We start from the raw sequence: 12,097 nt of genomic DNA, 5'->3' as shown, positions 1-12,097 counted from the left end.
TGCATTAATTTTGTATCCTGCAACCTTACCAAATTCATTGGTTAGTTCTCGTAGTTTTCTGGTGGCATCTTTAGGATTTTCTATGTAGAGAAAATCTACATAGACAGTAGACAGACAGTGACAGTTTTACTTCTTCTTTTCCAATTTGTATTCCTTTTATTTCTTTTTCTTCTCTGATTGCTGTGGCTAGGACTTCCAAAACTACTTTGAATAATAGTGGCGAGAGTGGGCATCCTTGTCTTGTTCCTGATCCTAGTGGAAATGCTTTCAGTTTTTCACCATTGAGTATGATGCTTGCTGTGGGTTTGTCATATATGACCTTTATTATATTGAGGTAGGGTCCCTCTGTGCCCGTTTTCTGGAGAGTTTTTTTTATCATAAATGGGTGTTGAATTTTGTCACAAGCTTTTTCTGCATCTGTTGAGATGATCATATGGTTTTCTTTTATTGTTTTTTTGTGTTTTTGGTTTTTTTGCGGTACACGGGCCTCTCACTGTTGTGGCCTCTCCCGTTGCGGAGCACAGGCTCCGGACGCGCAGGCTCAGCGGCCATGGCTCATGGGCCTAGCCTCCCCGCGGCATGTGGGATCTCCCGGGACCAGGGCACAAACCCGTGTCCCCTGCATCGGCAGGCAGACTCCCAACCACTGCGCCACCAGGGAAACCCGATTATATGGTTTTTATTCCTTAATTTGTTAATGTTTTGTATCACATTGATTGATTTGCATATATTGAAGAATCCTTGCATCCCTGGGATAAATCCCACTTGTTCATGGTGTGTGATCCTTTTAATGTGCTGTTGGATTCTGTTTGCTAGTGTTTTGTTCAGGATTTTTGCATCTATGTTCATCAGTGGTATTGGTTTATAATTTTCTGTTTTTGTGATATCTTTTTCTGGTTTTGGTATCAGGGTGACAGTGACTTCATAGAATGAATTTGGGAGTATTCCTCCCTCTGCAATTTTTTTGGAAGAGTTTGAGAAGGATCAGTGTTAGCTCTTCTCTAAATGTTTGATAGAATTTGCCTGTGAAGCCATCTGGTCCTGGGCTTTTGTTTGTTGGAAGATTTTTAATTACGGTTTCAATTTCATTACTTGTGATAGGTCTGTTTATATTTTCTAATTCTTCCTGGTTCAGTCTTGGAAAATTGTACCTTTCCAAGAATTTGTCCATTTCTTCATGGTTGTCCATTTTATTGGCATATAGTTGTAGTAGTCTCTTATAATCCTTTGTATTTCTGCAGTGTCAGTTGTGATTTCTCCTTTTTCATTTCTAATTTTATTGATTTGTGTCCTCTTCCTTTTTTTCTTGATGAGTCTGGCTATGGGTTTATCAATCTTGTTTATCTTCTCAGAGAACCAGCTTTTAGTCTTATTGATCTTTGCTATTATTTTCTTCATTTCTATTTTATATTTTTCTCTGATCTTTATGATTTATTTCCTTCTACTGAGTTTGGGTTTTCTTTGTTCTTTTTTTTTTTTTTTTTAGTTGGACCTTTTTATTTATTTATTTATTTATTTAACATCTTTATTGGAGTATAGTTGCTTTACAATGGTGTGTTAGTTTCTGCTGTATAACAAAGTGAATCAGTTATACATATACATATGTTCTTCCTCTAGTTGTTTTAAGTGTAGGGTTAGGTTGTTTATTTGAGATTTTTCTTGTTTCTTGAGGTGAGATTGTATTGCTGTAAACTTACCTCTTAGAACTGCTTTTGCTGTGTCCCATAGGTTATGGGTCGTAGTGTTTTTGTTGTCATTTGTTTCTATGTATGTTTTAATTTCTTCTTTGATTTCTTCAGTGATCCCTTGGTTATTTAGTCGCACACTGTTTAGCCTCCATGTATTTGTGTTTTTTATAGTTTCTTTTCCTGTAGTTGATTTCCATTCTCATAGCGTTGTGGTCAGAAGACATGCGTGATACGATTTCCGTTTTCTTAAATTTTCTGAGGCTTGATTTGTGACCCAAGATGTGATCTGTCCTGGAGAATGCTCCATGTGCACTTGAGAAGAAAGTGTATTCTGCCACTTTTGGGTGGAATGATCTGTAAATATCAATTAGATCTATCTGGTCTATAGAGCACTGATTATTCTTAAAATAGTCTTTTTTGTTTTATTAGTAGCTTAAGGGAAAAGCATTAAATTATACTCCACCTAGCCCATAGCGTTTGCCTCCATTCTGCAGACTTCTGATTTCCACTCCAGAGGTTCATAGTTGTCACTTTCTTTTGGTTGAACAGCCCTGAAATAGTTTGTTCTTCTGGAAGAAGCCTGCCGACAGACTGAGTAGGGTCATCATCTTTATTAATAGCAGCTAGAACTTAGGTGGGAAAAAGATGTGTGGGATGGAAACCTTTTCAGTTAAGCTATGTCCTCTGCATCAGTGATGAAAACCAAGACTCCAACTACAATAGGCGACATTCATCCCCTGTGAATCTTCTCCCAGAGGCTTGCAACTCGGGGACACTGGGTGTGCCAGCACACACAAATTCGGATTAACCAGACAACATAGAGATGGCCCCTGAAACCTCAGCTAATGAGAGGCAAAGCATTCTGCTTGTTTGTTTTATTTATTAATTTTATTTTGCTACCTCTTTCAAACCCAGACGTTTAAGTTTTTCTTTTACCTGTGCGTGTTTGAAGGCCACCACAGCCACCTCTTGACTATTTGGGAACCAGTACTAGTTGTTGAGGAAAACGGAATCCAGATGTTCCACTTATTTACCTAACAGATACCTCGGTAGCATTTACTGTCTACTAGGATTGGTCGGAGTGCTTTCCAAATATTGATTCATTTAAGCTTAAGAACAACCTGACAAGGTATGTACTCTCATCCCCACTTTATGGATGAGGAAGCGGAGGTGCAGAGGTTCGTTGGCCGCACAGCTGGGTTCACACTCAGGCTGTCTGGTTTCTACCCACCTTGCCCTTCCGCCTCTCACCGTGCCCGGTTGCCCCTTGCTCTGCCCTGTGGCTTCTCTGCTGGGAAGTAATTGTTGGTGGTGGAGCTGGGATTTGAACCCTAGTCTCCTAAACCCTTGTCTTGTGCTCTCTCCACTATAGGAAGTTTCTACACAATGAGAGATTCAACTCACACCATTTTTATTACAGGAGAGGGAGGGAATTCAAAGCTTTAATTAGAGAAGGGATGAATAGTGTAGTTTAAAAGAGGATTTGTGGGATTATTGATAACTAGCAAATCATTTTCTTGTTCAATTAAGAAACATGCTTTCTGGGGGAAATAATGTACAGCATGGTGATGATAGTCAATAACATTGTACTGCATATTTGAAAGTTGCTAAGAGAATAGATCTTAGAAGTTCTCATCGGGGGCTTCCCTGGTGGCGCAGTGGTTGAGAGTCCGCCTGCCGATGCAGGGGACACGGGTTTGTGCCCCGGTCCGGGAGGATCCCACATGCCATGGAGTGGCTGGGTCCGTGAGCCATGGCCACTGGGCCTGCATGTCCGGAGCCTGTGTTCCGCAATGGGAGAGGCCACAGCAGTGAGAGGCCCGCGTACCACAAAAAAAAAAAAAGTTCTCATCAAATAAAAAAAAGTTCTTATCACAAGAAAACAAATTCTATAACTGTGTATGGTGATAGATGTTAACTAGACTTATTGTGGTGATCATTTCCCAGTATATACAAATACGAAATCATTATGTTGTACACCGGAGACTAATATAATGCTGTATGTCGGTTATACCTCAATTTCAAAAAAAAATAAATCAATTTAGTTATATATTACCCCCCCCCCCCCAAAAAAAGGAGAAAAACAAAAACATATACTTTCTGGTTTGGGTTTTCTTCTTGTTGAGGATCTGAGGAGATGAGCTTCCTCCCCTGGCTTTGGAGGGCTTACACTTCCAGCGCTTCCCTTGTTTCTCACAGTGGTCCATGGACCAGCAGCAATGGCATCACTGGAGAGACGGTTAGAAATGCAGAGCTTCAGACCCCACTCCAGACCTCTTGACTCAGAATATACATTTTAATAAGATTCCCACGTGATTTATGTGCACATTATGATTTGAGAATCACAGCAGAATACCCCAGAGAAGTGTCAAGATGGAAGCCCGGAAGCGTACTGTTTGTACAGAAAAGTAATTGAGGGAGGGGAGAGGTGCTCCGCAAGTCTCATCTATAGCAAAATTATGACGTGTAGGAAGTCAGTCCTTGGCCCAGTACCTGCTCGCATTTTCTCTGTTCCGTCTCCCTTTCCCCCCTGCGTCCTTTAAAAAGGTGGCTTTTCCAGGATGCCCTCTTGAATTTACGATTTTTTTTTTGCATATGAGGGCTCTCTCATTGTTTCCTACCTAGTACAGTCCACATCTCCATCTCCAGGTGAAATTTCTCTTGCGAGCCCCAGACCCCTATTTCCAACAATGTACCGAGCACCTCTGCCAGGCAGCTATCTGATTGTCTCCAGCGCCTTCATGTCAGAATATCCAGGACTGAGTTCCTTGCTCTACCCACAGCTTCCTGTGTCTTGTGTCTCAGTTACCCTTAAACAATTCCACCATCAACTCAGCCTCCCAGGCCAGGCATCTTCTCTACCCTGATGCCAAAGTTTTCTTCTAAAAACTTCAGATCAGATTACATTGTTCTGTCCTTAACGCTTCACTGATTCCAGATCACCTGCAGAATTATGTCCAAACTTCTTCCCATAGATGGCGTCCAAAACCCAGAGGGCTCAGGCCCCTTGCTACATATCAGACTCCACCCTCCTTTTCCGCACCCTCACGTCCTCCTGCAGGCCGGTCCCGAAAATGCCGTTCCGCTACGTCTGCCTGTGCAGACATTACCTCCTTCTCCCCTTCTGTGCTGATTCTTTGCATTTTCCATACTTTTATCGTTCTGTGTATCACACTGTTTTGTAATAATTTGTTTTCATATCTGTGTTATAGATTTGAGGTCCTTGAGGGGAGGGAGTCTGTCATTAAGTTGTCTTTCAGCTTTATGTCTCTAGCTCCTAGCACCATGTTCGTCATTCAGTAAGCACGCAATAAATCCTGGATAGATAGGTCATTGAGTGAATGAATGAATTTACACACCTGCTACCGGTTTTCCCTTTCTCTTGCCATCCTATTCCCTGAAATCTCCCAAAAGGCGTCAGCGTCATCAAAGCATGTGATCCTGGGTCTTCCTTCTCAAGCACTAAAGTGGGTGCCGAATCTGTGCTGATACGCCAAGAGTAGTTAAGAAGTTTGCCTGTGTTATTCCAAGTTTTAAGTTATATTTTAATCTGGGTCTCTCAGAGAAAGCCTCTTAGGGGGGGCACTTTGTAAAAGGTTCCTGACAGCACCTCTGAAGACTGGGGGAAGAAATATACTGACTGAATGGACAAATCTGTCAGCCGCTTTCAAGACACTGCCAATGCCATATAAGAGCTGGCCTTGTTTATCCAACAGGTGGATGCTCCTACAGTATGTGAAGAGACAGACATTTTGCCTCCTGGTCGATTAGGGGAGGACTTCTTCTACACTTTTAGCAAATGCCAAGTTCAGCCCTAGGAATTAGACAAACAGTGACCATGGGCCAAATCTGTCCACTGCATGTCTTTGTAAATGAAGTTTTATTGGAACACAGCCATCCCTAGTCACTTCTATATTGTCTGTAGCTGCTTTGCGCTTCAGTAGAAGAGTTGAGTAGTTGAGACAGACACCGTTTGACACACAAAATCTAAAATATATACTGTCTGGCCCTTTACAGGAAAAGTGCACTGACCCCTAGAGAATCCAAAATGTGATGCTTTCTTGACTTGAAATTTTTATAATCTCCTTTTTATTGTCAGTGAGATGCTACTAATTGTCAAAAATGACTTAGACCCCTCATGCAAGGACACAGCCTCATATACTGTGGAGATACCAACACTGTGACAAGATTTGCCAATTTAAAAAATCAGATCAGTTAAATTCTTGACATCAGCCAATGCTAGTGCAACTGACAACTACAATAAATCTTAAAAGTTCTCATCACAAGAAAAAAAACTTCTGTAACTATGTATAGCGACAGATGTTAACTAGACCTACCGTGACGATCATTCCCCAATATATACAAATACTGAATCATCATATTGTTCACCTGAAACTAATATAAGGTTGTAAGTCATTTATACCTCAATAAAAAAGAACGATAAAAAGAACTAACAAACAGCAGGCTTCCTTGGTGGCACAGTGGTTGAGAGTCTGCCTGCCGATGCAAGGGACACGGATTCGTGCCCCGGTCCGGGAAGATCCCACATGCCGCGGAGCGGCTGGGCCCGTGAGCCATGGCCGCTGAGCCTGCGCATCCGGAGCCTGTGCTCCGCAACGGGAGAGGCCACAACAGTGAGAGGCCCGCGTACCGCAAAAAAAAAAAAAAGAACTACCAGCTACAAAAATGGTCGTAATAGAACCAAACTTAAGAATGTTTTGAATAAAGAGATTGCCATTGCTGATGGCAACCTGCAATGGATGAGTGAGATATAATTGCATTTGTTTATCTGAAGTTTAGTCTTTATAATCATACACAATCGTAGTCAAGAAACTTGTATTACAGTCCTCGGAGATTGGATGCTGCAAAAATAACCTTCTGCTGTTCAGATATGCCTGAGTTTGTCTCAAATTAAGAACTACAGAAATACATACCATTTTCGTGGTAGAAGAAAATATTCTCGTCACCCAGAACTTTCTGAATGTCTCTTTCTGCTCTAGGTCCATTTGTGATGAACACAGATGAAGAGATTTCTCAGGCCATTCTTGATTTCAGAAATGCAAAAAACAGCTTTGAAAGAGCCAAAACCTGGAAATCAAAGATTTGAAACTAGTGACAAGCGCAAGGGCAGGTCTGGCTGCCTTCTAGAATTTTGCCCTTTGTGGCATCCACCCGTTCAGTGCATCCAGTTTCCAAAGCTGACTTCGCCAGTGCTCTCAAGAATTCCACACTCAAGTGATGACATGTTTTCCATAGCAACGTCTGTGAGATATTTCCTGGCCCAAGCAAATAAACCTAATTGTTGCTTCTTTAAAAATCAGTGTTCTTCATTTCAATGTAAGTTACTTCTGTTAAAAAAATTATTTTGTCTATGTTTTCCTTTTCATGGGCATGTGGACATTTTGTCGTCTTTGTGCCTGTGTGTTTTTTAAAGCACATTTGATTACTTTCTGTGTGTCACTGATGGAGGTGCGTGAGCATCTGAGGTCTCTTTCTGAGCAACGCAGTTTCGATGCCTATGTGCTGGGGTTTCATGTTACAGGTTATCTCCGTGGGTAAAGTAACAGCAGTTCTGAGCGTTTCAGTCAGTTTTCAAAACTGCCCTGCTATTGGTAGGGACACGACAGGATTACGGCCAAGACTTCCCTGCTTTTTCTGCCAAAATGTGTGTCAGATTTAAGACACATGCTCCTGCAAGCTTCCATGAGGGTTGTGAAAAAAGTTTGAATCCACAACTGGGTCCCAGCCTTCTGTAGCTGCAAACATCGGTGGCCAAACCACCTCCTTCTAAAACAACTCAAACCTGGGGCACAGGGGGGGAAGATTTTTTTTTTTTAGTTTGCTGGAAATGAAATGGACTTAGAGGCTTTCTCATTTCAAGTAGAAGACATATCCACTTCCTGATTATTTTTGGAGCATACGAACATTTAAACTTTTTTTCAGTTCTCTCCCCCCCATAAGATTGTGCAGAAACGTACCTTGACTAATTGATTTTGATCACAACTGATTATTTGTTTTTCCCTGTGAACTCCTGGGGTTTCGAACTTTCCTTCTGGAGAATATGCCTTTTGAACCAGTTTGCTCTAGCTGCCTGAGGTCAACTGCTTGGTAATCAGTGGATATTAGAATATTCAAAATGTACAGACAGTGGGCAGTGGTGAATATTTTCATGATGTCTTCTCTGCAGTTGGTGCAGAGCTCCAGTTATGAACATGGACCAGTGAAGGTAGGTGAGCTCAATTTTTCATGTGATGCAGATTTTTAAGTTGGCTTATACAGAGGATGTTCTTTCTTTGCCGCCACTATTTTTGAGACAATATAAAAATGCATAACACTCCTCGTAGTGGGCAGGATATATTCTGTACTTGTTAATGAGTATTCTGTTTCTTAGGCTTACTAAGATTCTTGCCATGAGTTTTTGAAAACGCTGGGGGTGGGGGCTTTTGGAGATGTAATAGGACATGAAAGTTTCCCCTCAACTGTATGTGCAGATAGCACAGTGATTTTTTTTATTTGCAACAAATTGACTTACAGGGTTGTGTTACTTTCTGCTGTACCACAGTGATTTTCTCATGAAGCATTGACTTGTTTTTATGACACATAACTTTGGGGGCTGTTTATTTTCAGGTCATCTGTGAGCTAGTTTAGTTAGTTAATTTCTTCTGGGAACTGAAAACTGCCATGCTTTCTACAGATGTTTTCTATCTGGTTTTCCAAATTACCCATTGCCACCATCTAGAAAAATCTTTTCTCTGAAGTCGTTTTGGTCCTTTGCTTTTTGAAACGTGTGTAAAACTCAACCATAATCAAATCTTTGATTCTATGAGCAGGCATCAGAGCCCAATGAATTGAGAGTAATGAAAAAAGATTAACTGGGATGTCACTGTCTGAGCACTGTTTCGCCCAGACAGTATTTGTATTTCATAGACTACTGTTTTTCTCAGCTTTTGATTTTGAAAATGATTCAGATATAATTGTTTTGACTGAAGTGGTGCTAAATCATTATTGATTTTGGAATTTCTGGCCGTGAGCAATCATGTTGCATTTTCAACAAGGGTGATATCGCCCCCAACAGGGGAAAATTGGTCCTTGGGGGTGAAAACGTCTTACTCTTATGTATAAAGCACAGATGTACTTACACTACAGAAAGAGATACACAGTATTTCTGCGAAGGTTGAACTCTGTGTTAGGTGTAGAGAGTCACCTTGTCCAGCAAGCGACACCTTTCTAACTTTACAAATTCCAAACGGACACGAGAGAGATCACCGTCGTTCAGCTCCACTTCATGGCCACCAGCCTGGATGTGGGATCTCAATGCCAGATCGCAGGTAAAAGGGAATCTCATTTTGAGCCTAGGGGACAGGAGAAAGAAAAATCAGACTTGTTTGAAGTAAGGCTTTTCAGGCTGTTCAGCTGTCTTTAAGTCCACCCAACCCCTGGCTCAATTAAATCTTTCCGATGCGAAGGAAAGACGTGCGTACAGTTAAACAGAAGTTCGGGCGTAGATACGAGTGGGTGGTGAGGGCTAAGGAGGTATATCATATTGGTTATTACACATTTTCTTTTCCCCCGTAACTTTCTCTTAAGAGAAAAATCCAAGAAGATATGTGTTTCTTAATGTTCTTCTTGTTTAAATCAAAATTGAGTATGAAAGCATATTCAAGATGGTAATGGTTTGGGCACTGGGATATGAATGTATTTTGTGCATTTTGAGATAAAAATGTTTCATTTATTGTAAGACGTGTCCAGGGTCCTCCTTGGTGGTAGGTCCGTGAGCGTGTTCTTCTCTCCACCCTCCCCTCTTCTAACCACCTCTTTTCCCAAAAGGATGGCAATGATGCCAGTTCTATCACGAGGTTGCCCTTCCCCCACAGTGGTCACTTTCTAGCCTTGAACATCTTCCTATTTTTTCAGCTTAGACTAGCAGTGCCTCTAGTACAGTTACACAAGTCTGTGAACATTTTTTTTTCTGCAGTAACCATGCAAAAGGCTACCAATACCCTGCAGAATTGCTCTCAAAGCCATTTGAGTGTAAGGCATCCTGATTTCATTAGTCTTGCCATCTGTACTTAGGACAGCTGTTTGGGGTCAGTAGTGCATGGAATTTGTGAACTGAGATAAATCTGTTGGAAAATCTCAACTCAAATCTACTGTGCATACTGTTTAGCTGCTAAGTTTTTCAATCATCTAAGCAGAATGTGTTTTCTTCTAGAAATAAGATTAACCCAGTGCCTCTTTCTGGCTCACTAGTATAATCAGATTAACCACCTAGATATGGGATTTATTTCTGTGTCTGTTTTCTCCAGCTTTTGTATATGTTGGGGTAATCATATACAGTTGCACAGAGCGTGCACTGCACAACTCTAGGATGCTCCATCCACATAGTCTCACGTCTGTATGTGACAGCCCTGAGTACGATAGCGTAGACATTCTGGGCGTTTGATAAATAAATACCTGCAACCTCACTGTCCTGTCATTCACATCGACCTTCTGACCAGCACTGTTTCTCGTGTATTTGATAACCATTGTTTGTCACCAGGAATCTTGGCACCCCCTTGAGTCACTAGAGGAAGCCATTGCCCTAGATCTCTTCAAAGTCACTGATGCTGCTGGTGGGAATGTGAATTGGTTCAGCCACTATGGAGAACAGTATGGAGGTTCCTTAAGAAACTACAAATAGAACTACCATATGACCCAGCAATCCCACTACTGGGCATATACCCTGAGAAAACCGAAATTCAAAAAGAGTCATGTACCAAAATGTTCATTGCAGCTCTATTTACAATAGCCCGGAGATGGAAACAACCTAAGTGCCCAACATCAGATGAATGGATAAAGAAGATGTGGCACATATATACAATGGAATATTACTCAGCCATAAAAAGAAACGAAATTGAGCTATTTGTAATGAGGTGGATAGACCTAGAGTCTGTCATACAGAGTGAAGTAAGTCAGAAAGAAAAAGACAAATACCGTATGCTAACACATATATATGGAATTTAACAAAAAAAAAATGTCATGTAGAACCTAGGGGTAAGGCAGGAATAAAGACGCAGACCTCCTAGAGAACGGACTTGAGGTTATGGGGAGGGGGAAGGGTGAACAGTGACGGGGCGAGAGAGAGTCATGGACATATACACACTAACAAACGTAGTAAGATAGATAGCTAGTGGGAAGCAGCCGCATGGCACAGGGATATTGGCTCGGTGCTTTGTGACAGCCTGGAGGGGTGGGATAGGGAGGGTGGGAGGGAGGGAGACGCAAGAGGGGAGAGATATGGGAACATATGTATATGTATAACTGATTCACTTTGTTATAAAGCAGAAACTAACACACCATTGTAAAGCAATTATACCCCAATAAAGATGTTAAAAAAAAAAAAAAAAAGTCACTGATGCAGACATACCAGGAGAGTGACGAAGGATTAATTCCGGGTCCTGGTAGGCTTGCCGCACTCTTCTCTGACGGAATTTGTCTCCTTCTTCCCCACACGACCTTTCAGCCCCCTCTTTCATCACCTCAGTGGTGGAAGACTGTTGCTGAGTGGTGGAGTCGTTCAAACTCGGCCTGGGACTGGAATAAATCCAAGATCCACAGGAATGTGGGACACCTCTAAGTACCGTGAGAAGCCACATGGCTCACGAGACTTCATAACCTTTGTGTCACTTGCCTTCTCCTGAAATTGTCTCTAAAGGGAATTGAGTAACAAGGACTAAGATGCACCTTCCATATTTAATTCCAGGAAGCAGACCCGCCCCCACTGCTCTCCCTGCGGTCGTGCACAGGGAAGTCCATTGACTTCGTTGCTAGTCAGATGGCCCAACGAGCTCGTGCCCACTGTCGTATCAGGCACCATCCTTGGCACAAAATACATTTGAAATGTTTTCCATTAATTTCTTCTTCATTTATGACCTTATAGGTAGATGTGTTGCGTTACGTGCTTCTGTACACAGATCTTTTCTATCCTTAACTGGTGGTTGAAGCTTTTATATCACTTTAGCCTATTATTGCTATTCAGGATACAGTAGGACCCTCTGTATCTTGTAGCTTGAATATACTACTTCCTTGTATGACTTATTTTTTAATTTACAACCCCTGATTTGGGGAATTCCCTGGAATTCCAGTGGTTAGGACTCCGCGCTCTCACTGCCCAAGGCCCAGGTTCACTCCCTGGTCAGGGAACTAGGATCCCACAGGCCGCATGGTGTGGCCAAAAAAACCAACCACCTGATTTGGACTTGGCGGATTAGCCTTTAGACCCCTAAAAGCTCTAGAAAAAAGATCCCATTAAAGCTGTATGTTGAGCGAGTTTCGTTAAGGAACTGCTCTTCGGACAGTCTTATAAAGACCATTTATGGAATGAAAATGCAGTATTTGGACACACAGATGCTTCCATGTAGGATGTAACG

At 41.8% G+C, this 12,097-nt stretch overlaps 2 protein-coding genes across 4 annotated transcripts in view; both read left to right on the top strand.

The window, feature by feature from the left end:
• PIR (pirin) overlaps positions 1-6,895 on the top strand; it is a 104,737-nt gene extending 97,842 nt beyond the window's left edge. Inside the window, exon 10 of the mRNA XM_082865297.1 lies at positions 6,689-6,895. Within this exon, the coding sequence (XP_082721423.1) occupies positions 6,689-6,795 (107 nt within the window). The 3' untranslated portion in view covers positions 6,796-6,895. The remainder of the gene's footprint in view (positions 1-6,688) is intronic.
• A 929-nt stretch (positions 6,896-7,824) lies between these two features.
• The window catches only part of VEGFD (vascular endothelial growth factor D), a gene marked incomplete at its 5' end in the record, with an annotated part of 36,842 nt that continues 32,569 nt past the window's right edge, over positions 7,825-12,097 (top strand). For all 3 annotated transcript variants that reach the window (XM_082865296.1, XM_082865295.1, XM_082865294.1), the window contains one exon: positions 7,825-7,914. In XM_082865296.1, the coding sequence (XP_082721422.1) occupies positions 7,825-7,914 (90 nt within the window). The remainder of the gene's footprint in view (positions 7,915-12,097) is intronic.

The sequence above is a fragment of the Leucopleurus acutus genome (genome assembly GCF_964270905.1).
Source record: "Leucopleurus acutus genome assembly, chromosome: X".
Lineage (NCBI taxonomy): Eukaryota > Metazoa > Chordata > Mammalia > Artiodactyla > Delphinidae > Leucopleurus > Leucopleurus acutus.
Note: the sequence above shows the minus strand (reverse complement) of the source record. Positions and strands in the feature narration are given on the sequence as shown.